Raw genomic sequence first — 25,044 nt, 5'->3', positions numbered from 1 at the left:
GGTGCAGGGAAAAGGTAAGTCAGGGTTTAACAAATATTTTTCTTTCCTAAGATATGGTGAGTCCACAACGTCATTATTTACTGTTGGGAATATCACTCCTGGCCAGCAGGAGGAGGCAAAGAGCACCACAGCCAAACTGTCAAGTATCAATTCCCTTCCCACAAACCCCAGTCATTCTTTTTACTTTGGTGCATGGAGGTGGTAAAGTTTTTTGTGTCTGAAGAAAAGTGGATTTCTTTTACTACAAGCAAGATTTTAAGAAAGCCAGAGTAGGTTTACTTTGTTCTTTCCCTTTTTGCAAGGATTGGGTATAGTTGTAGTCCACGTCAGTCCCTTCAGTAGGGCAGTGGGGGCTTTAAAGCAGTTAGGAACTTGTGAGGTGGGCCTCACTGCGTTTTCCTAATAGGTTGCGATCATCCATAGGTCTCTGTGAGGAATGGCATCCTCTCATACTGTATGAGCTGTCCTTCTGCCGGACAGCTAGACGTGCAGGTAAGTGCCTCTTTTTTTCTTCTGGGGCTAGGAGGCTGAGGTTGAGGACCCTTTGTACTTAATGTTGGGACTCTAAATCCTTAAGGATGTTCAATGGCTGTGGTCAGGCACTATTTATGTGCAGTATGTGATAGGGAGACTAAGTTTTAACCTCCTTCACGGCAAGGAGGGGGTTAACCTTTTATGGGGACTTAGTCTAGCATTGTTTTACCTCTAGAACGGTTATTTGAGGGCATCAGGAGTTTATCCTATCCTAATTCTTTTATTTGCCTTGTCTGCCTGTAGGCAGTCCCTCAAGGTCCTCCACGGAGACTGTTAGGAGTGCGCACTCTGTTTTAGAGGCGCCATACCTATGGGGCTGTTTCAGGTGTTCAGAGTGAAAGATCTTCCGCTTATTAAGCGGAGCGGAACTAATTTTTAATGTATTTCTGAGCTATGCAAGGGATGTATGGAGGGACTCTTCATTTGTAACAGATATTTAAAGAGGGTCTGTTCGGCAGATTGAAGCAAGATGTATATGCACGCTTCATTTCCTTGCTGTGTCTGTCATTTTGGGCGTTCTCTGAAGCTAGAATGTATCCCCGCCTCGTTCTCCAGCCGAGAACGGAGCAGCGTTCTAGTTCTCATTGCATTTTCCACTGCTGAAGCTATGTTTTTCTTATTGCTAAGTGACCATTGCTGGCATTATAGTACAGGCGTTTTCATGATGGAAACAGTTTGAGGCACGTCTGTTTATAAGCTTATATGTTAATGCGATACAGTGTTTGAACAGCTTCATAAAGGGAGTGAATATATAAAGTTTCACATTGTTATATACCACTTTAGTTTAGTGGCAGACATTCTATTGGCATTAGTCTTGGAACAGGGGTTGGCTCTTGAGGACAAATTGTTGCAAAATTGTATGTCCCTTATTTTTAAATAAGATATATTTCTCCAACATAGGTGTGTCCGGTCCACGGCGTCATCCTTACTTGTGGGATATTCTCCTCCCCAACAGGAAATGGCAAAGAGCCCAGCAAAGCTGGTCACATGATCCCTCCTAGGCTCCGCCTTCCCCAGTCATTCTCTTTGCCGTTGTACAGGCAACATCTCCACGGAGATGGCTTAGAGTTTTTTGGTGTTTAACTGTAGTTTTTATTATTCAATCAAGAGTTTGTTATTTTAAAATAGTGCTGGTATGTACTATTTACTCTGAAACAGAAAGGTGATGAAGATTTCTGTTTGTAAGAGGAAAATGATTTTAGCAACCGTTACTAAAATCGATGGCTGTTTCCACACAGGACTGTTGAGAGGAATTAACTTCAGTTGGGGGAAACAGTGAGCAGACTTTTGCTGCTTGAGGTATGACACATTTCTAACAAGACGATGTAATGCTGGAAGCTGTCATTTTCCCTATGGGATCCGGTAAGCCATTTTTATTACATAAGAAAAAAAGGGCTTCACAAGGGCTTTTAAGACTGTAGACATTTTCTGGGCTAAACAGATTAATATATAAGCATATTTTAATACTTCATAGCTTTGAGGAATTATTTTATTCTTGGGAATTATGTAAAATATCCGGCAGGCACTGTATTGGACACCTTATTCTCTAGGGGCTTTCCCTAATCATAGGCAGATTTATTTTCGCGCCTCTATTGCGCACTTGTTTTTGGGAAGCATGACATGCAGATGCATGTGTGAGGAGCTCTGATACATAGAAAAGACTTTCTGAAGGCGTCATTTGGTATCGTATTCCCCTTTGGGCTTGGTTGGGTCTCAGCAAAGCAGATACCAGGGACTGTAAAGGGGTTAAATATAAAAACGGCTCCGGTTCCGTTATTTTAAGACTTAAAGCTTTCAAATTTGGTGTGCAATACTTTTAAGGCTTTAAGACACTGTGGTGAAATTTTGGTGAATTTTGAACAATTCCTTCATACTTTTTCACATTTGCAGTAATAAAGTGTGTTCAGTTTAAAATTTAAAGTGACAGTAACGGTTTTATTTTAAAACGTTTTTTGTACTTTGTTATCAAGTTTATGCCTGTTTAACATGTCTGAACTACCAGATAGACTGTGTTCTGTATGTGGGGAAGCCAAGGTTCCTTCTCATTTAAATAGATGTGATTTATGTGACACAAAATTTAGAGAAAATGATGCCCAAGAGGATTCCTCAAGTGAGGGGAGTAAGCATGGTACTGCATCATCCCCTCCTTCGTCTACACCAGTCTTGCCCACACAGGAGGCCCCTAGTACATCTAGTGCGCCAATACTCCTTACTATGCAACAATTAACGGCTGTAATGGATAATTCTATCAAAAACATTTTAGCCAAAATGCCCACTTATCAGCGAAAGCGCGACTGCTCTGTTTTAGAAAATACTGAAGAGCATGAGGACGCTGATGATATTGGTTCTGAAGTGCCCCTACACCAATCTGAGGGGGCCAGGGAGGTTTTGTCTGAGGGAGAAATTTCAGATTCAGGGAAAATTTCTCAACAAGCTGAACCTGATGTAATTACATTCAAATTTAAATTGGAACATCTCCGCGCCCTGCTTAAGGAGGTCTTATCTACTCTGGATGATTGTGAGAATTTGGTCATTCCAGAGAAATTATGTAAAATGGACAAGTTCCTAGAGGTCCCGGGGCCCCCCGAAGCTTTTCCTATACCCAAGCGGGTGGCGGACATTGTAAACAAAGAATGGGAAAGGCCCGGCATACCTTTCGTCCCTCCCCCTATATTTAAGAAATTGTTTCCTATGGTCGACCCCAGAAAGGACTTATGGCAGACAGTCCCCAAGGTCGAGGGGGCGGTTTCTACTCTAAACAAACGCACCACTATACCCATAGAAGATAGTTGTGCTTTCAAAGATCCTATGGATAAAAAATTAGAGGGTTTGCTTAAAAAGATGTTTGTTCAGCAAGGTTACCTTCTACAACCAATTTCATGCATTGTTCCTGTCACTACAGCAGCGTGTTTCTGGTTCGATGAACTAGAAAAGGCGCTCAATAAAGATTCTTCTTATGAGGAGATTTTGGACAGAATTCATGCTCTCAAATTGGCTAACTCTTTCACCCTAGACGCCACTTTGCAATTGGCTAGTTTAGCGGCGAAAAATTCTGGGTTTGCTATTGTGGCGCGCAGAGCGCTTTGGCTAAAATCTTGGTCAGCGGATGCGTCTTCCAAGAACAAATTGCTTAACATTCCTTTCAAGGGGAAAACGCTGTTTGGCCCTGACTTGAAAGAGATTATTTCTGATATCACTGGGGGCAAGGGCCACGCCCTTCCTCAGGATAGGTCTTTCAAGGCCAAAAATAAACCTAATTTTCGTCCCTTTCGCAGAAACGGACCAGCCCCAAGTGCTACGTCCTCTAAGCAAGAGGGTAATACTTCTCAAGCCAAGCCAGCCTGGAGGCCAATGCAAGGCTGGAACAAAGGTAAGCAGGCCAAGAAACCTGCCACTGCTACCAAGACAGCATGAGATGTTGGCCCCCGATCCGGGACCGGATCTGGTGGGGGGCAGACTCTTTCTCTTCGCTCAGGCTTGGGCAAGAGATGTTCTGGATCCTTGGGCGCTAGAAATAGTCTCCCAAGGTTATCTTCTGGAATTCAAGGGGGTTCCCCCGAGGGGGAGGTTCCACAGGTCTCAATTGTCTTCAGACCACATAAAAAAACAGGCATTCTTACATTGTGTAGAAGACCTGTTAAAAATGGGAGTGATTCATCCTGTTCCATTAGGAGAACAAGGGATGGGGTTCTACTCCAATCTGTTCGTAGTTCCCAAAAAAGAGGGAACATTCAGACCAATCTTAGATCTCAAGATCCTAAACAAGTTTCTCAAGGTTCCATCGTTCAAAATGGAAACCATTCGAACAATTCTTCCTTCCATCCAGGAAGGTCAATTCATGACCACGGTGGATTTAAAGGATGCGTATCTACATATTCCTATCCACAAGGAACATCATCGGTTCCTAAGGTTCGCATTTCTGGACAAGCATTACCAGTTTGTGGCACTTCCGTTCGGATTAGCCACTGCTCCAAGAATTTTCACAAAGGTGCTAGGGTCCCTTCTAGCGGTGCTAAGACCAAGGGGCATTGCAGTAGTACCTTACTTGGACGACATTCTGATTCAAGCGTCGTCCCTTCCACAAGCAAAGGCTCACACGGACATTGTCCTGGCCTTTCTCAGATCTCACGGGTGGAAAGTGAACGTAGAAAAAAGTTCTCTATCTCCGTCAACAAGGGTTCCCTTCTTGGGAACAATAATAGACTCCTTAGAAATGAGGATTTTTCTGACAGAGGCCAGAAAATCAAAACTTCTAAACTCTTGTCAAATACTTCATTCTGTTCCTCTTCCTTCCATAGCGCAGTGCATGGAAGTAATAGGTTTGATGGTAGCGGCAATGGACATAGTTCCTTTTGCGCGAATTCATCTAAGACCATTACAACTGTGCATGCTCAGTCAGTGGAATGGGGATTATACAGACTTGTCTCCGACGATACAAGTAGATCAGAGGGCCAGAGATTCACTCCGTTGGTGGCTGTCCCTGGACAACCTGTCACAGGGGATGAGCTTCCGCAGACCAGAGTGGGTCATTGTCACGACCGACGCCAGTCTGGTGGGCTGGGGCGCGGTCTGGGGACCCCTGAAAGCTCAGGGTCTTTGGTCTCGGGAAGAATCTCTTCTCCCGATAAATATTCTGGAACTGAGAGCGATATTCAATGCTCTCAAGGCTTGGCCTCAGCTAGCAAAGGCCAAATTCATACGGTTTCAATCAGACAACATGACGACTGTTGCGTACATCAACCATCAGGGGGGAACAAGGAGTTCACTGGCGATGGAAGAAGTGACCAAAATCATTCAATGGGCGGAGACTCACTCCTGCCACTTGTCTGCAATCCACATCCCCGGAGTGGAAAATTGGGAAGCGGATTTTCTGAGTCGTCAGACATTTCATCCGGGGGAGTGGGAACTCCATCCGGAAATCTTTGCCCAAATTACTCAGTTGTGGGGCATTCCAGACATGGATCTGATGGCCTCTCGTCAGAACTTCAAGGTTCCTTGCTACGGGTCCAGATCCAGGGATCCCAAGGCGACTCTAGTAGATGCACTAGTAGCACCTTGGACCTTCAAACTAGCTTATGTATTCCCGCCGTTTCCTCTCATCCCCAGGCTGGTAGCCAGGATCAATCAGGAGAGGGCATCGGTGATCTTGATAGCTCCTGCGTGGCCACGCAGGACTTGGTATGCAGACCTGGTGAATATGTCATCGGCTCCACCATGGAAGCTACCTTTGAGACGGGACCTTCTTGTTCAAGGTCCGTTCGAACATCCGAATCTGGTCTCACTCCAACTGACTGCTTGGAGATTGAACGCTTGATCTTATCAAAGCGAGGGTTCTCAGATTCTGTCATTGATACTCTTGTTCAGGCCAGAAAGCCTGTAACTAGAAAAATCTACCACAAAATATGGAAAAAATATATCTGTTGGTGTGAATCTAAAGGATTCCCTTGGGACAAGATAAAAATTCCTAAGATTCTATCCTTTCTTCAAGAAGGTTTGGAGAAAGGATTATCTGCAAGTTCCTTGAAGGGACAGATTTCTGCCTTGTCTGTGTTACTTCACAAAAAGCTGGCAGCTGTGCCAGATGTTCAAGCTTTTGTTCAGGCTCTGGTTAGAATCAAGCCTGTTTACAAACCTTTGACTCCTCCTTGGAGTCTCAATTTAGTTCTTTCAGTTCTTCAGGGGGTTCCGTTTGAACCCTTACATTCCGTTGATATTAAGTTATCTTGGAAAGTTTTGTTTTTGGTTGCAATTTCTTCTGCTAGAAGAGTTTCAGAATTATCTGCTCTGCAGTGTTCTCCTCCTTATCTGGTGTTCCATGCAGATAAGGTGGTTTTGCATACTAAACCTGGTTTTCTTCCGAAAGTTGTTTCTAACAAAAACATTAACCAGGAGATAGTCGTGCCTTCTTTGTGTCCGAATCCAGTTTCAAAGAAGGAACGTTTGTTGCACAATTTGGACGTAGTTCGTGCTCTAAAATTCTATTTAGATGCTACAAAGGATTTTAGACAAACATCTTCCTTGTTTGTTGTTTATTCTGGTAAAAGGAGAGGTCAAAAAGCAACTTCTACCTCTCTCTCTTTTTGGCTTAAAAGCATCATCAGATTGGCTTACGAGACTGCCGGACGGCAGCCTCCTGAAAGAATCACAGCTCATTCCACTAGGGCTGTGGCTTCCACATGGGCCTTCAAGAACGAGGCTTCTGTTGATCAGATATGTAAGGCAGCGACTTGGTCTTCACTGCACACTTTTACTAAATTTTACAAATTTGATACTTTTGCTTCTTCTGAGGCTATTTTTGGGAGAAAGGTTTTGCAAGCCGTGGTGCCTTCCATCTAGGTGACCTGATTTGCTCCCTCCCTTCATCCGTGTCCTAAAGCTTTGGTATTGGTTCCCACAAGTAAGGATGACGCCGTGGACCGGACACACCTATGTTGGAGAAAACAGAATTTATGTTTACCTGATAAATTACTTTCTCCAACGGTGTGTCTGGTCCACGGCCCGCCCTGGTTTTTTAATCAGGTCTGATAATTTATTTTCTTTAACTACAGTCACCACGGTATCATATGATTTCTCCTATGCAAATATTCCTCCTTTACGTCGGTCGAATGACTGGGGAAGGCGGAGCCTAGGAGGGATCATGTGACCAGCTTTGCTGGGCTCTTTGCCATTTCCTGTTGGGGAGGAGAATATCCCACAAGTAAGGATGACGCCGTGGACCGGACACACCGTTGGAGAAAGTAATTTATCAGGTAAACATAAATTCTGTTTTTTTCTTTGAACCTCTTGTTCCTCAGGACAACATTTTTAGACAGTTTAATTTGTCTATGCAATTCTGTGCTACATATATTAGCCAGAGCTATGGATTGTACACCTAGTTTGTTACACTCTGAGTCCCATGTCTCCAGGATGATGCTGTTCAGGCATTACCACAGCTTTCTCCTTATCAGTCCCAAGCCTCAATGGCGTCTCATTCAGTGCCCTGCGGTTCCTCTCAATCTCATGGAGGAGTGTATTTTCCTGCAGATTTTACAGCTCAGATATTCTGTGGTATCTGTTGCCTTATCTGCTTTTTTTCCTATCCTACAGGGAAAATGCAAGAGGAATATTGTAAGGTTTCTGCTCCCCTTTTTGCTATACAGGTTCCGCTCTTCTAAGCCTGGTGACGAGGATTCGCTGGTAGTTTCTGAGGGTGAAATCTCAGATTCAAGCAGTATAATTCCTTCATCTGATGCTGAAGGGGTCGCCTTCAGATGTATGCTTGAACACCTCGTGTAATTTTAAAGGAGGTTTTGGCTACTTGAATGACACCGATAACCCTGTCGTTGTCAATTTTGGAAGTTTTTTTGTAAACTATGTAGTTCCTTCCTTCGAGGAAGTTTCTAGATGTGCTATGAATATTTTCACAGGAATAGGCGAAGCTAGGGATCCCTTTATTCCCTATCTCCCGTCCTTGAAGGATTTTCCTGTTGCTGACCCCATTAGTAGAAGGGAGCTTTTCTACTATGGCTCAAAGAATTTTGATACCTATAAAGAATAGCTGCTCCTTTACGGATCCGTGAACAAGAAGCTAGAGGGTTGGTTTGTTCATCAAGGTTTTCATGGAAACTGACAGTTTGTGTTGCCACTGTCAAGTGCGGCATCTTTTTGGTGCAATGCCTTGTCTAATTTCTCTTTCTGCCTAGCCCGCGGGGCGTTGTGGCTGACATCTTGGTCAGCTGAGAAGCCTACCTGTGGCTTAGTGATACAGCCTAGACTCTACACATCTGCAGATGCAGGTTCAATATCATGTTTGTCAACTGTGGCCATATTTCTATTTCCTCCAAGTTCAAGCTTCTGGTGCTTCCTTATAAGGGTTAGACCTTGTTTGGAACTGGTCTGGCAGAATTAACTTCTGACTTTCGGGTGGAAAACTGTCTTTTCTACCACATGTCAAGTGGAATAGACTGATGGAAAGTTTTTCCTTTTTCTCTTTTGGGACAGTCCAGTCTTTTTGGATATCCAATCAGTCTTGGTCCAGGGGAAAGCAATCTTTCTCTTTTCTGAAGTATCTGCAGTCCAGGTATGATAAGGCATTCTTGAACTGGGATCAAGACCTTCCTCACTGGGAGTGATGGTTTCAGTAAGGGACCGGGGTATAGGTATTTATTTTCAAATCTGAGTATCTTCCTTCAAATAGAATTAATTATCCTTGGTTCTAGAGGGTCTGTTCGTGACATAGATCTGATGTGTATTTCTTCTGTTAAGTGTGATCAGTCCACGGGTCATCATTACTTCTGGGATATTACTCATCCCCAACAGGAAGTGCAAGAGGATTCACCCAGCAGAGCTGCATATAGCTCCTCCCCTCTACGTCACTCCCAGTCATTCTCTTGCACCCAACGACTAGATAGGATGTGTGAGAGGACTATGGTGATTATACTTAGTTTTATATCTTCAATCAAAAGTTTGTTATTTTAAAATAGCACCGGAGTGTGTTATTACCTCTCTGGCAGAGTTTGAAGAAGAATCTACCAGAGTTTTGCTATGATTTTAGCCGGAGTAGTTAAGATCATATTGCTGTTCTCGGCCATCTGAGGAGTGAGGTAAACTTCAGATCAGGGGACAGCGGGCAGATGAATCTGCATAGAGGTATGTAGCAGTTTTTATTTCTCCAACATAGGTGTGTCCGGTCCACGGCGTCATCCTTACTTGTGGGATATTCTCTTCCCCAACAGGAAATGGCAAAGAGCCCAGCAAAGCTGGTCACATGATCCCTCCTAGGCTCCGCCTACCCCAGTCATTCTCTTTGCCGTTGTACAGGCAACATCTCCACGGAGATGGCTTAGAGTTTTTTAGTGTTTAACTGTAGTTTTTATTATTCAATCAAGAGTTTGTTATTTTAAAATAGTGCTGGTATGTACTATTTACTCAGAAACAGAAAAGAGATGAAGATTTCTGTTTGTATGAGGAAAATGATTTTGGCAACCGTCACTAAAATCCATGGCTGTTCCACACAGGACTGTTGAGAGCAATTAACTTCAGTTGGGGGAACAGTGAGCAGTCTCTTGCTGCTTGAGGTATGACACATTCTAACAAGACGATGTAATGCTGGAAGCTGTCATTTTCCCTATGGGATCCGGTAAGCCATGTTTATTAAGATAGTAAATAAGGGCTTCACAAGGGCTTATTAAGACTGTAGACTTTTTCTGGGCTAAATCGATTCATTATTAACACATATTTAGCCTTGAGGAATCATTTAATCTGGGTATTTTGATAAGATTATATCGGCAGGCACTGTTTTAGACACCTTATTCTTTAGGGGCTTTCCCAAATCATAGGCAGAGCCTCATTTTCGCGCCGGTGTTGCGCACTTGTTTTTGAGAGGCATGACATGCAGTCGCATGTGTGAGGAGCTCTGATACCTAGAAAAGACTTTCTGAAGGCGTCATTTGGTATCGTATTCCCCTTTGGGCTTGGTTGGGTCTCAGCAAAGCAGATACCAGGGACTGTAAAGGGGTTAAAGTTAAAAACGGCTCCGGTTCCGTTATTTTAAGGGTTAAAGCTTCCAAATTTGGTGTGCAATACTTTTAAGGCTTTAAGACACTGTGGTGAAATTTTGGTGAATTTTGAACAATTCCTTCATATTTTTTCGCAATTGCAGTAATAAAGTGTGTTCAGTTTAAAATTTAAAGTGACAGTAACGGTTTTATTTTAAAACGTTTTTTGTACTTTATCAAGTTTATGCCTGTTTAACATGTCTGAACTACCAGATAGACTGTGTTCTGAATGTGGGGAAGCCAGAGTTCCTTCTCATTTAAATAAATGTGATTTATGTGACAATGACAATGATGCCCAAGATGATTCCTCAAGTGAGGGGAGTAAGCATGGTACTGCATCATTCCCTCCTTCGTCTACACGAGTCTTGCCCACTCAGGAGGCCCCTAGTACATCTAGCGCGCCAATACTCCTTACTATGCAACAATTAACGGCTGTAATGGATAATTCTGTCAAAAACATTTTAGCCAAAATGAACACTTATCAGCGTAAGCGCGACTGCTCTGTTTTAGATACTGAAGAGCATGACGACGCTGATAATAATGGTTCTGAAGGGCCCCTAAACCAGTCTGATGGGGCCAGGGAGGTTTTGTCTGAGGGAGAAATTACTGATTCAGGGAACATTTCTCAACAAGCTGAACCTGATGTGATTACGTTTAAATTTAAGTTGGAACATCTCCGCATTCTGCTTAAGGAGGTATTATCCACTCTGGATGATTGTGACAAGTTGGTTATCCCAGAGAAACTATGTAAAATGGACAAGTTCCTAGAGGTCCCGGGGCTCCCAGAAGCTTTTCCTATACCCAAGCGGGTGGCGGACATTGTAAATAAAGAATGGGAAAGGCCCGGTATTCCTTTCGTCCCTCCCCCCATATTTAAAAAATTGTTTCCTATGGTCGACCCCAGAAAGGACTTATGGCAGACAGTCCCCAAGGTCGAGGGAGCGGTTTCCACCTTAAACAAACGCACCACTATACCCATAGAAGATAGTTGCGCTTTCAAAGATCCTATGGATAAAAAATTAGAAGGTTTACTTAAAAAGATGTTTGTTCAGCAGGGTTACCTTCTACAACCAATTTCATGCATTGTCCCTGTCGCTACAGCCGCGTGTTTCTGGTTCGATGAGCTGGTAAAGGCGGTCGATAGTGATTCTCCTCCTTATGAGGAGATTATGGACAGAATCAATGCTCTCAAATTGGCTAATTCTTTCACCTTAGACGCCACTTTGCAATTGGCTAGGTTAGCGGCTAAGAATTCTGGGTTTGCTATTGTGGCGCGCAGAGCGCTTTGGTTGAAATCTTGGTCAGCTGATGCGTCTTCCAAGAACAAGCTACTTAACATTCCTTTCAAGGGGAAAACGCTGTTTGGCCCTGACTTGAAAGAGATTATCTCTGATATCACTGGGGGTAAGGGCCACGCCCTTCCTCAGGATCGGCCTTTCAAGGCCAAAAATAAACCTAATTTTCGTCCCTTTCGTAGAAACGGACCAGCCCAAAGTGCTACGTCCTCTAAGCAAGAGGGTAATACTTCTCAAGCCAAGCCAGCTTGGAGACCAATGCAAGGCTGGAACAAGGGAAAGCAGGCCAAGAAACCTGCCACTGCTACCAAGACAGCATGAAATGTTGGCCCCCGATCCGGGACCGGATCTGGTGGGGGGCAGACTCTCTCTCTTCGCTCAGGCTTGGGCAAGAGATGTTCTGGATCCTTGGGCGCTAGAAATAGTCTCCCAAGGTTATTTTCTGGAATTCAAGGGGCTTCCCCCAAGGGGGAGGTTCCACAGGTCTCAGTTGTCTTCAGACCACATAAAAAGACAGGCATTCTTACATTGTGTAGAAGACCTGTTAAAAATGGGAGTGATTCATCCTGTTCCATTAGAAGAACAAGGGATGGGGTTCTACTCCAATCTGTTCATAGTTCCCAAAAAAGAGGGAACGTTCAGACCAATCTTAGATCTCAAGATCTTGAACAAGTTTCTCAAGGTTCCATCGTTCAAGATGGAAACCATTCGAACAATTCTTCCTTCCATCCAGGAAGGTCAATTCATGACCACGGTGGATTTAAAGGATGCGTATCTACATATTCCTATCCACAAGGAACATCATCGGTTCCTAAGGTTCGCATTCCTGGACAAGCATTTCCAGTTCGTGGCGCTTCCTTTCGGATTAGCCACTGCGCCAAGGATTTTCACAAAGGAACTAGGGTCCCTTCTAGCTGTGCTAAGACCAAGGGGCATTGCCGTAGTACCTTACTTGGACGACATTCTGATTCAAGCGTCGTCCCTTCCTCAAGCAAAGGCTCACACGGACATTGTCCTGGCCTTTCTCAGATCTCACGGATGGAAAGTGAACGTGGAAAAGAGTTCTCTATCTCCGTCAACAAGGGTTCCCTTCTTGGGAACAATAATAGACTCCTTAGAAATGAGGATTTTTCTGACAGAAGCCAGAAAAACAAAACTTCTAGACTCTTGTCGGATACTTCATTCCGTTCCTCTTCCTTCCATAGCGCAGTGCATGGAAGTGATAGGTTTGATGGTAGCGGCAATGGACATAGTTCCTTTTGCGCGCATTCATCTAAGACCATTACAACTGTGCATGCTCAGTCAGTGGAATGGGGACTATACAGACTTGTCTCCGAAGATACAAGTAGATCAGAGGACCAGAGACTCACTCCGTTGGTGGCTGTCCCTGGACAACCTGTCACAAGGGATGACCTTCCGCAGACCAGAGTGGGTCATCGTCACGACCGACGCCAGTCTGATGGGCTGGGGCGCGGTCTGGGGATCCCTGAAAGCTCAGGGTCTTTGGTCTCGGGAAGAATCTCTTCTACCGATAAATATTCTGGAACTGAGAGCGATATTCAATGCTCTCAAAGCTTGGCCTCAGCTAGCGAGGGCCAAGTTCATACGGTTTCAATCAGACAACATGACAACTGTTGCGTACATCAACCATCAGGGGGGAACAAGGAGTTCCCTAGCGATGGAAGAAGTGACCAAAATCATTCTATGGGCGGAGTCTCACTCCTGCCACCTGTCTGCTATCCACATCCCAGGAGTGGAAAATTGGGAAGCAGATTTTCTGAGTCGTCAGACATTGCATCCGGGGGAGTGGGAACTCCATCCGGAAATCTTTGCCCAAGTCACTCAACTGTGGGGCATTCCAGACATGGATCTGATGGCCTCTCGTCAGAACTTCAAAGTTCCTTGCTACGGGTCCAGATCCAGGGATCCCAAGGCGGCTCTAGTGGATGCACTAGTAGCACCTTGGACCTTCAAACTAGCTTATGTGTTCCCGCCGTTTCCTCTCATCCCCAGGCTGGTAGCCAGGATCAATCAGGAGAGGGCGTCGGTGATCTTGATAGCTCCTGCGTGGCCACGCAGGACTTGGTATGCAGATCTGGTGAATATGTCATCGGCTCCACCATGGAAGCTACCTTTGAGACGAGACCTTCTTGTTCAGGGTCCGTTCGAACATCCGAATCTGGTCTCACTCCAGCTGACGCTTGGAGATTGAACGCTTGATCTTATCGAAGCGAGGGTTCTCAGATTCTGTTATCGATACTCTTGTTCAGGCCAGAAAGCCTGTAACTAGAAAGATTTACCACAAAATTTGGAAAAGATATATCTGTTGGTGTGAATCTAAAGGATTCCCTTGGGGCAAGGTTAAGATTCCTAAGATTCTATCCTTCCTTCAAGAAGGATTGGAAAAAGGATTATCTGCAAGTTCCCTGAAGGGACAGATTTCTGCCTTGTCTGTGTTACTTCACAAAAAGCTGGCAGCTGTGCCAGATGTTCAAGCCTTTGTTCAGGCTCTGGTCAGAATCAAGCCTGTTTACAAACCTTTGACTCCTCCTTGGAGTCTCAACTTAGTTCTTTCAGTTCTTCAGGGGGTTCCGTTTGAACCCTTACATTCCGTTGATATTAAGTTATTATCTTGGAAAGTTTTGTTTTTGGTTGCAATTTCTTCTGCTCGAAGAGTTTCAGAATTATCTGCTCTGCAGTGTTCTCCTCCTTATCTGGTGTTCCATGCAGATAAGGTGGTTTTACGTACTAAACCTGGTTTTCTTCCAAAAGTTGTTTCTAACAAAAACATTAACCAGGAGATTATCGTACCTTCTCTGTGTCCGAAACCAGTTTCGAAGAAGGAACGTTTGTTGCACAATTTGGATGTTGTTCGCGCTCTAAAATTCTATTTAGATGCTACAAAGGATTTTAGACAAACATCTTCCTTGTTTGTTGTTTATTCCGGTAAAAGGAGAGGTCAAAAAGCAACTTCTACCTCTCTCTCTTTTTGGATTAAAAGCATCATCAGATTGGCTTACGAGACTGCCGGACGGCAGCCTCCCGAAAGAATCACAGCTCATTCCACTAGGGCTGTGGCTTCCACATGGGCCTTCAAGAACGAGGCTTCTGTTGATCAGATATGTAGGGCAGCGACTTGGTCTTCACTGCACACTTTTACCAAATTTTACAAGTTTGATACTTTTGCTTCTTCTGAGGCTATTTTTGGGAGAAAGGTTTTGCAAGCCGTGGTGCCTTCCATTTAGGTGACCTGATTTGCTCCCTCCCTTCATCCGTGTCCTAAAGCTTTGGTATTGGTTCCCACAAGTAAGGATGACGCCGTGGACCGGACACACCTATGTTGGAGAAAACAGAATTTATGTTTACCTGATAAATTACTTTCTCCAACGGTGTGTCCGGTCCACGGCCCGCCCTGGTTTTTTAATCAGGTCTGATATTTTATTTTCTTTAACTACAGTCACCACGGTATCATATGGTTTCTCCTATGCAAATATTCCTCCTTAACGTCGGTCGAATGACTGGGGTAGGCGGAGCCTAGGAGGGATCATGTGACCAGCTTTGCTGGGCTCTTTGCCATTTCCTGTTGGGGAAGAGAATATCCCACAAGTAAGGATGACGCCGTGGACCGGACACACCGTTGGAGAAAGTAATTTATCAGGTAAACATAAATTCTGTTTTTCTGACAATGGAATTGATGAGAAAATCCTGCCATACCGATATAATGTCATGTATGTATACTTTACACTTCAGTATTCTGGGGAATGGTACTTCACTAGAATTACACTGTAAGAAATACATAAAGCTGTTTAATAACTAGAGATTATGTTTAACGTTTTTGCTGGAATGTAAAATCGTTTTCATTTGCTGAGGTACTGTGTGAATAAATGTTTGGGCACTATTTTTCCACTTGGCAGTTGCTTAATCTGTTTTTCTGACAGTTTCTGTTCTCCCTCACTGCTGTGTGTGAGGGGGAGGGGCCGTTTTTTGGCGCTTTTTCTATGCATCAAATATTTCAGTCAGCAACTCATTGTATTCCCTGCATGATCCGGTTCATCTCTACAGAGCTCAGGGGTCTTCAAAACTTATTTTGAGGGAGGTAATTTCTCTCAGCAGAGCTGTGAGAATTATAGTTTGACTGAGATAAAAAACGTTTATTCTGTAATTTGTTTCCTGCTTTCAGAATTTGTTATCTTTGCTAATGGGATTAAACCTTTGCTAAAGTTGTGTTGTTTACAAGGATTGAGGCTATAACTGTTTCAATTTATTAATTTTCAACTGTCATAGATCTTCTGTGCTTCTTAAAGGCACAGTACATTTTAATATTATTCTAATTGAATTGTATTTCCAAGTTGCAAGTTTATTTGCTAGTGTGTTAAACATGTCTGATTCAGAGGATGATACCTGTGTCATTTGTTGCAATGCCAAAGTGGAGCCCAATAGAAATTTATGTACTAACTGTATTGATGCTACTTTAAATAAAAGTCAATCTGTACAAATTGAACAAATTTCACCAAACAACGAGGGGAGAGTTATGCCGACTAACTCGCCTCACGTGTCAGTACCTACATCTCCCGCTCAGAGGGAGGTGCGTGATATTGTAGCGCCGAGTACATCTGGGCGGCCATTACAAATCACATTACAGGATATGGCTACTGTTATGACTGAGGTTTTGGCTAAATTACCAGAACTAAGAGGTAAGCGTGATCACTCTGGGGTGAGAACAGAGTGCGCTGATAATATTAGGGCCATGTCAGACACTGCGTCACAGGTGGCAGAACATGAGGACGGAGAACTTCATTCTGTGGGTGACGGTTCTGATCCAAACAGACTGGATTCAGATATTTCAAATTTTAAAACCTCCGTGTATTACTAGGGGAGGTGTTAGCGGCTCTGAATGATTGTAACACAGTTGCAATACCAGAGAAAATGTGTAGGTTGGATAAATATTTTGCGGTACCGACGAGTACTGAGGTTTTTCCTATACCTAAGAGACTTACTGAAATTGTTACTAAGGAGTGGGATAGACCCGGTGTGCCGTTCTCACCCCCTCCGATATTTAGAAAAATGTTTCCAATAGACGCCACCACAAGGGACTTATGGCAAACGGTCCCTAAGGTGGAGGGAGCAGTTTCTACCTTAGCTAAGCGTACCACTATCCCGGTGGAGGATAGCTGTGCTTTTTCAGATCCAATGGATCAGTCGGACAACATCACGACTGTAGCTTACATCAACCATCAGGGAGGGACAAGAAGCTCCCTAGCTATGATGGAAGTATCAAAGATAATTTGCTGGGCAGAGTCTCACTCTTGCCACCTGTCAGCAATCCACATCCCGGGAGTGGAGAACTGGGAGGCGGATTTCTTAAGTCGTCAGACTTTTCATCCGGGGGAGTGGGAACTTCATCCGGAGGTCTTTGCCCAAATACTTCGACGTTGGGGCAAACCAGAGATAGATCTCATGGCGTCTCGACAGAACGCCAAGCTTCCTCGTTACGGGTCCAGATCCAGGGATCCAGGAGCAGTCCTGATAGATGCTCTGACAGCACCTTGGGACTTCAGGATGGCTTACGTGTTTCCACCCTTCCCGTTGCTTCCTCGATTGATAGCCAGAATCAAACAAGAGAGAGCATCAGTGATTCTAATAGCACCTGCGTGGCCACGCAGGACTTGGTATGCAGACCTGGTGGACATGTCATCCTGTCCACCTTGGTCTCTACCTCTGAAACAGGACCTTCTGATCCAGGGTCCCTTCAAACATCAAAATCTAACTTCTCTGAAGCTGACTGCTTGGAAATTGAACGCTTGATTTTATCAAGACGTGGATTTTCTGAGTCAGTTATTGATACCTTAATACAGGCTAGGAAACCTGTTACCAGAAATATTTACCATAAGATATGGCGTAAATACCTATATTGGTGTGAATCCAAAGGTTACTCTTGGAGTAAGGTTAGGATTCCTAGGATATTGTCTTTTCTACAAGAAGGTTTAGAAAAGGGTTTATCTGCTAGTTCATTAAAGGGACAGATCTCAGCTCTGTCCATTCTGTTACACAAACGTCTGTCAGAAGTTCCTGACGTCCAGGCTTTTTGTCAGGCTTTGGCCAGAATTAAGCCTGTGTTTAAAACTGTTGCTCCACCATGGAGTTTAAACCTTGTTCTTAATGTTTTACAGGGCGTTCCGTTTGAACCCCTTCATTCCATTGATATAAAGTTGTTATCTTGGAAAGTTCTATTTTTAATGGCTATTTCCTCGGCTCGAAGAGTCTCTGAATTATCAGCCTTACATTGTGATTCTCCTTATTTGATTTTTCATTCGGATAAGGTAGTCCTGCGTACTAAACCTGGGTTCTTACCTAAGGTAGTTACTAACAGGAATATCAATCAAGAGATTGTTGTTCCTTCTTTATGCCCAAATCCTTCTTCAAAGAAGGAACGTCTACTGCACAACCTGGATGTAGTCCGTGCTCTAAAATTTTACTTACAGGCAACTAAGGAATTTCGACAAACGTCTTCTCTGTTTGTCATTTACTCTGGGCAGAGGAGAGGTCAAAAAGCTTCCGCTACCTCTCTTTCTTTTTGGCTTCGTAGCATAATTCGTTTAGCTTATGAGACTGCTGGACAGCAGCCTCCTGAAAGAATTACAGCTCATTCTACTAGAGCTGTGGCTTCCACTTGGGCCTTCAAGAATGAGGCCTCTGTTGAACAGATTTGCAAGGCTGCAACTTGGTCTTCGCTTCATACTTTTTCCAAATTTTACAAATTTGACACTTTTGCTTCATCGGAGGCTATTTTTGGGAGAAAGGTTCTTCAGGCAGTGGTTCCTTCTGTATAAAGAGCCTGCCTATCCCTCCCGTCATCCGTGTACTTTTGCTTTGGTATTGGTATCCCAGAAGTAATGATGACCCGTGGACTGATCACACTTAACAGAAGAAAACATAATTTATGCTTACCTGATAAATTCCTTTCTTCTGTAGTGTGATCAGTCCACGGCCCGCCCTGTTTTTAAGGCAGGTAAATATTTTTTAATTTATACTCCAGTCACCACTTCACCCTTGGCTTTTCCTTTCTCGTTGGTCCTTGGTCGAATGACTGGGAGTGACGTAGAGGGGAGGAGCTATATGCAGCTCTGCTGGGTGAATCCTCTTGCACTTCCTGTTGGGGATGAGTAATATCCCAGAAGTAATGATGACCCGTGGACTGATCACACTACAGAAGAAAGGAATTTATCAGGTAAGCATAAATTATGTTTTTTATGTCTCATTCTATGGGATCTTAAGTTCCTGAGATTAGACATCCTAGAAAAACTCTTTCAGATCTCGGGGAGTTGCAGGGAGGAACTTGGAGCTCCTTCGCCAAGAAGTGACTTGGATTGCTCAGTGGGCAGAAGTTCACAATTGCTGTCTATTTGCCATCCACATTCCAGGGGTGGACAACTGGGATGCAGACTTCCTGAACAGACATTTCATTCCGGGGCGTTGTCGCTCCATCTGGAGGTGTTCTCCAGGTACACCCTCGAAGGGGGGGTGCCGGAGTTGGTTCTGAGGCATCTCGGCAGAACGCCAAGATTCGGTTCAAGGTCAAGAGATCCGCAGGCTGCTCTGATAAAGCTCTGGCGGTTCCTTAGGATTACAGTCTGGCATATCTGTTTATTCTGTTTTGCTCTACTTCCACAAATTATTGCTCGTATCCTACAGTAGAGAGCATCGGTTTTATTTTAACTCCTGCGTGGCCTCGCAGGACTTGGTATGCAGATCTAGTGAAGATGTCATCTCTTCCACCTTGGAGGTTGTTTCTGAAGAAGGACCTCTAACACAAGGTCCATTCCTTCATCCAGTTCTCGTTTCTATGAAGCTGGTTGCTTTAGATTGAACGCTTAGTTCTCTCTAGGTGTGGTTTTTCTGAGTCGGTAATGGTGACGTTGATTCTGATTCGGAAGCCTGTTTCTATTACGATTTACAATAGGATATGGAGTTAATACCTTTTATTAGTGTGAATCCCAGGGCTACTCTTGGAGTAGGGTTAGGATCCCTAGGATTTTACCTTTTTCTCCAGGAGGGTCTGGAGAAGGAATTCAGTCAGTGCTCTGAAAGGTCAGATTTCTGCATTGTCTGTTTTCGTTATACAGAAGTTTGGCGGATGTGCCAGATGTTCTATCCTTTTGTCAGGCTCTGATCAGCGTCAGGCCTGTGTTTAAGTCCATTGCTCCTCCTTGGAGCATTGTTCTTAAAGGGACACTGAACCCAAATTTTTTTCTTTTGTGATTCAGATAGAGCATGCAATTTTCAGCAACTTTCTAATTTACTCCTATCAATTTTTCTTTCTCTTGCCATCTTTATTTGAAAAAGGCATCGAAGATATCTATTTTGGTTAAGAACCGTGGACTGCACTTGTTTGTTGGTGGGTAAATTTAGCCACCAATCAGCAAGAACAACCCAGGTTGTTTGCCAAAAATGGGCCGGCATCTAAACTTACATTATTGCTTTTCAAATAAAGATACCAAGAGAATGAAGAAAATTTAATAGGAGTAAATTAGAAAGTTGCTTAAAATGGCATGCTCTATCTGAATCATGAAATAAAATATTTGGGTTCAGTGTCCCTTTAAGTTTTGCAGCAGGCACCGTTTGAGCCTTTACATTCCATAGATATTAAGCTGATATCTTGGAAGGTTTTGTTTCTTGTTGCCATCTCTCTGCTCAGAGTTTCTGAACTTTTGGTTTTGCAGTGGGATTAGTCTTATCTTATTTTTAATGCTGATAAGGCAGTTCTTTGTACGAAGTTGTATTTTCTTCCTAAAGTGTTTTCAGATTTGAAATATTAATCAGGAAAATGTTGTTCCTTTTCATAAGGAACGTTTGTTGTACAAACTAGATGTTGTGTGTGTTCTGAAATTCTTCCTACAGGCGACTAAGGTTTTTCGCCAGTCGTCTGCCCTGTTTTGTTTGTTTCTCAAGGAAACGTAAGGGTCAGTAAAGTTCTGCTACTTCTTTCTCTATGGTTGAGAAGCATAATTAATTTTGTCTTTGAGTCGGCTGGTCAGCAGCCTCCTGAGAGAATTACAGCTCATTCCACAAGGGCTGTTTCGTCTTCTTGGGCCTTCAAAAATTGAGGCTTTTGTGGATTAGATTTGCAAGGCTGCAACTCGGTCCTCTTTACAAACTTTTTCCAAATTTTTATAAAACTGATTCTTTTGCCTCGGCTGAGGTTTCTTTTGGGAGAAAGGTTTTCAAGTGGTGGTGCCTTCTGTTTAGGTCTGCCTGTCTTGTCCCTCCCTAGTCATCTGTGTCCTCTAGCTTGGGTATTGGTTCCCGACAGTAAATGATGTTGTGAACTCACCATATCTTAGGAAAGAAATCAAAATGTATGCTTACCTGATAAATTTCTTTCTTTCCGGATATGGTGCGTCCACGACCCCGCCCTTTATTTTAAGACGGTTATTTTTTGACTAAACCTCAGGCACCTCTACACCTTTGTGTTACTCCTTTTTCTCCATTACCCTTTCGGTCGAATGACGGGTTTGTCGGAAGGGAAGTGATACTTGACAGTTTGGCTGTGGTGGACTCACCATAAATTTATCAGGTAAGCATAAATTTTGTTTTTATTGACAAGTTTGTATTTTTACATTCAAAAGAACATTGATTCATCAAGTACAAAATGTAAAAAAATCGAATAACCCAATAGAAAGGAAAATAAACGCAAATTAATTAGGTTCTTTACTAGTAGTCCTTCATTACAAGCTTATATCCTATATCTGGAAGAATTTGCAAAAATAGGCAACAAAGCAAAGGGAAAAATATGGCATGACATGTCACCATATATAAGACTTTATTCTCCCAGAATGTCTAAAGTATATTTATACTGCTGCTTAAAAGACCAGTAAATACAGTAGATTTGCATAACCAACAAATGCATTAAAAATAAGACAATGCAATATCACTTATCCTGAACTTCAAATGAGTAGTAGATTTTTTCTATTTTTTTTATTTCCTGACAAAGTTCAGTTATGTCTATTTCTACTCCCTCATATCATGTGATCAACCAATCCCAAATGCATATATGTATATTCGGTGAAGTTTTGCACATGCTCAGTAGGAAAAGTGTAAAAGTGTAAAAATAAACTCTTCACATTTTTATTAACCCCTTCCTGCTATTAGGGTTTTCCATGCTGTCCTAACCGCACTGGGCTTTAGCGACGTTAGGACGGCATGGAATGTCCTAGCTGTTTGGCTGTACTGATGCCATAACAGCTTTCTATATGGGATTGCGGACTGGAGGGCGTGCCTAGCGTCATAGGCACTTTTCCCCTGATCCCATCGTTGAAATCACGCAATATCATGAAACAACGTGTGATTTAAATGATTTACTTTTTTGTTTACATTGGAACTTTTTTTCCAATGTAACAAATAAGTATCTACCAGGGTTTCACCCTGACTTTATTTACAGCTTTTTATCTTGGCTGCCATTTTAGACTCACCTGTGTTTTCTCCTTGCCTGTAGCAGTGTGTGTAATGCTGCTCACTACTTCCAGGCTCCCTCTTATCACCAAACTGGAGATCATCATCAGTGAGAGAGAGGTTGCAGTCCCAGAATGATATCATCACTTTCTATTTAACTGCCTCTGTCCTGTTTGCCATTGCCCTTGCATTGTCTAACTTCACTGTGAGTTCCTGTGTTCCTGACTTTGTGTATGTCCTGGCTTGTTTGACGTCCCTTCTGGTTCCTGACTTCGCTAATCTTGGTGTTTCTGACCTTGGCTTGTCTGACTACTCGCTTTGGCTCCTGAACTGTCATCGTCTGACTACCCGCTCTGGCTTTGACTCCTGGCTTGTCTTTTGGACTTGTTATAATTTGTTTTTGTTCTTTTTAATATTGGTGTGATTAATTTAGCAATTCATCTGTCTGGTTCCTGGTGCCCTGACAGTATCGTTATAAATGGGTTAATGGAAGTAAATTGTAAAGTTGTTTAAAATTGCTGCTCTATTTGAATCATGAAAGTTTAATTTGTACTTGAGTGCTCATTTAACAAGTGCAATCTGCTATCTAATCTCTTTCCATAGGGTGGTGTCCGTTTTATTTGCTTATAACCTACTATATGTCGTTTATAGCCTCACCAAAGCATACTTTTTAAAATAAAACTAACAATAAGCTGCTCCTACAAGCTCAATCGTTTTCTATTTTCACTGTACATTATTCATTGTTCCAAAATAGTAAAAAAAACTCTTCTCTCTTGTCCATCATCCGTGAAACGGTTCTTGCTAATTCATAATATTGCACTTCTAACTCCTTTTAATGGTTAGGATCCGATTGTTTTCTCCTTGACTACAAAAAAATAAAGCATTGAGGTGGAGACTGAAGAAGAAAATCTCTTGGACTCGTATACAACTCCTGCTAAGGTGAGTGACTGAGGGTTAGCAAGTAGAAAGCCAATGAAGTGATAAAAAAAAAGCAGTGTAGGTCTTGGATTTATGAAGAGGTAGGTATCCATGTATTGGATGGTCTTGGATTTATGAAGAGGTAGGTATCCATGTATTATATCTGTGTGCACACAAACTCTTCCTCTTTAATGGGATGTAAACACCTTGTAATTACATTGAGAGACATAGAGGGTCAAGAACCTACTTATAAGTATATACATATAGCAATTGAGTCTTCTAACAGGAATATTTCTGTTAATCTAATTCCGTATAGAGTTCCTCAAATAAAGGATATGGGTACACAATTCTCATATTAAATCTTAACTTTTATTAATTTGGGTGCATTTAAAATAAAAAATGGGAAGGTTATTAAAAACACACTGGAGAGCTTGTATATGTCAGAAAAAATCTGAAGTTTGGTGCAGATCATGAGTTTAACTATATAGATACAAATTGTATATAAGGGGGAGTTGAAGTATTCTATGTTTAATGAAGTTTAGTCACTATTGTGCTGTTTTCATAGTTGCCAAAAGCCAGGGTTCATGAACCACCCCATATTAAATGTATTGATGTTACTGGGTGTAATATTGAAAGTATAACATTAATTATCATATGCTGCACCAGATATACAAATCGTAGAGCATTCAAGAAATGCTCTCCGTTTACTCAAGAGACCAATTTTGAAACTGGGGTTAGAATGTTTGAGAAAACTGCATATGTTAAAGTGAATTTAAACTTTCAGCAATTAGTGCCCGTTTTTTTAAATATACTCTTAAAAACAGGAGCACTTTCATTGATGAAAGTTTACATTGCACTGTATTTTTACAAATACTTATCTTTCTCCAACATAGGTGTGTCCGGTCCACGGCGTCATCCTTACTTGTGGGATATTCTCTTCCCCAACAGGAAATGGCAAAGAGCCCAGCAAAGCTGGTCACATGATCCCTCCTAGGCTCCGCCTACCCCAGTCATTCTCTTTGCCGTTGTACAGGCAACATCTCCACGGAGATGGCTTAGAGTTTTTTAGTGTTTAACTGTAGTTTTTATTATTCAATCAAGAGTTTGTTATTTTCAAATAGTGCTGGTACGTACTATTTACTCAGAAACAGAAAAGAGATGAAGAATTCTGTTTGTATGAGGAAAATGATTTTAGCAACCGTAACTAAAATCCATGGCTGTTCCACACAGGACTGTTGAGAGCAATTAACTTCAGTTGGGGGAACAGTTTGCAGTCCCTTGCTGCTTGAGGTATGACACATTCTAACAAGACGATGTAATGCTGGAAGCTGTCATTTTCCCTATGGGATCCGGTAAGCCATGTTTATTACGATTGTAAATAAGGGCTTCATAAGGGCTTATTTAAACTGTAGACTTTTTCTGGGCTAAATCGATTGATTATTAACACATATTTAGCCTTGAGGAATCATTTTATCTGGGTATTTTGATATAATAATATCGGCAGGCACTGTTTTAGACACCTTATTCTTTAGGGGCTTTCCCAAAGCATAGGCAGAGTCTCATTTTCGCGCCGGTGTTGCGCACTTGTTTTTGAGAGGCATGGCATGCAGTCGCATGTGAGAGGAGCTCTGATACTTATAAAAGACTTCTGAAGGCGTCATTTGGTATCGTATTCCCCTTTGGGTTTGGTTGGGTCTCAGCAAAGCAGATACCAGGGACTGTAAAGGGGTTTAAAGCTTAAAACGGCTCCGGTTCCGTTATTTTAAGGGTTAAAGCTTCCAAAATTGGTGTGCAATATTTTCAAGGCTTTAAGACGCTGTGGTGAAAATTTGGTGAATTTTGAACAATTCCTTCATGTTTTTTCGCAATTGCAGTAATAAAGTGTGTTCAGTTTAAAATTTAAAGTGACAGTAACGGTTTTATTTTAAAACGTTTTTTGTACTTTCTGATCAAGGTTATGCCTGTTTAACATGTCTGAACTACCAGATAGACTGTGTTCTGAATGTGGGGAAGCCAGAATTCCTATTCATTTAAATAAATGTGATTTATGTGATAATGACAATGATGCCCAAGATGATTCCTCAAGTGAGGGGAGTAAGCATGGTACTGCATCATTCCCTCCTTCGTCTACACGAGTCTTGCCCACTCAGGAGGCCCCTAGTACATCTAGCGCGCCAATACTCCTTACTATGCAACAATTAACGGCTGTAATGGATAATTCTGTCAAAAACATTTTAGCCAAAATGAACCCTTGTCAGCGTAAGCGTGGCTGCTCTGTTTTAGTTACTGAAGAGCATGACGACGCTGATATT

The 25,044-nt window shown here is 42.6% G+C and overlaps 1 protein-coding gene across 1 annotated transcript in view; it reads left to right on the top strand.

The window, feature by feature from the left end:
- POLA2 (DNA polymerase alpha 2, accessory subunit) overlaps window positions 1–25,044 on the top strand; it is a gene marked incomplete in the record, with an annotated part of 701,000 nt that overhangs the window by 43,486 nt on the left and 632,470 nt on the right. The window contains 1 exon segment of the mRNA XM_053688830.1: window positions 22,696–22,753. Coding sequence (XP_053544805.1) covers window positions 22,696–22,753 — 58 coding nt within the window.

The sequence above is a fragment of the Bombina bombina genome, chromosome 7 (assembly GCF_027579735.1).
Source record: "Bombina bombina isolate aBomBom1 chromosome 7, aBomBom1.pri, whole genome shotgun sequence".
NCBI classification, from domain to species: domain Eukaryota; kingdom Metazoa; phylum Chordata; class Amphibia; order Anura; family Bombinatoridae; genus Bombina; species Bombina bombina.
The sequence above is the reverse complement of the archived record's forward strand: the minus strand, read 5'-3'. Positions and strand labels throughout refer to the sequence as shown.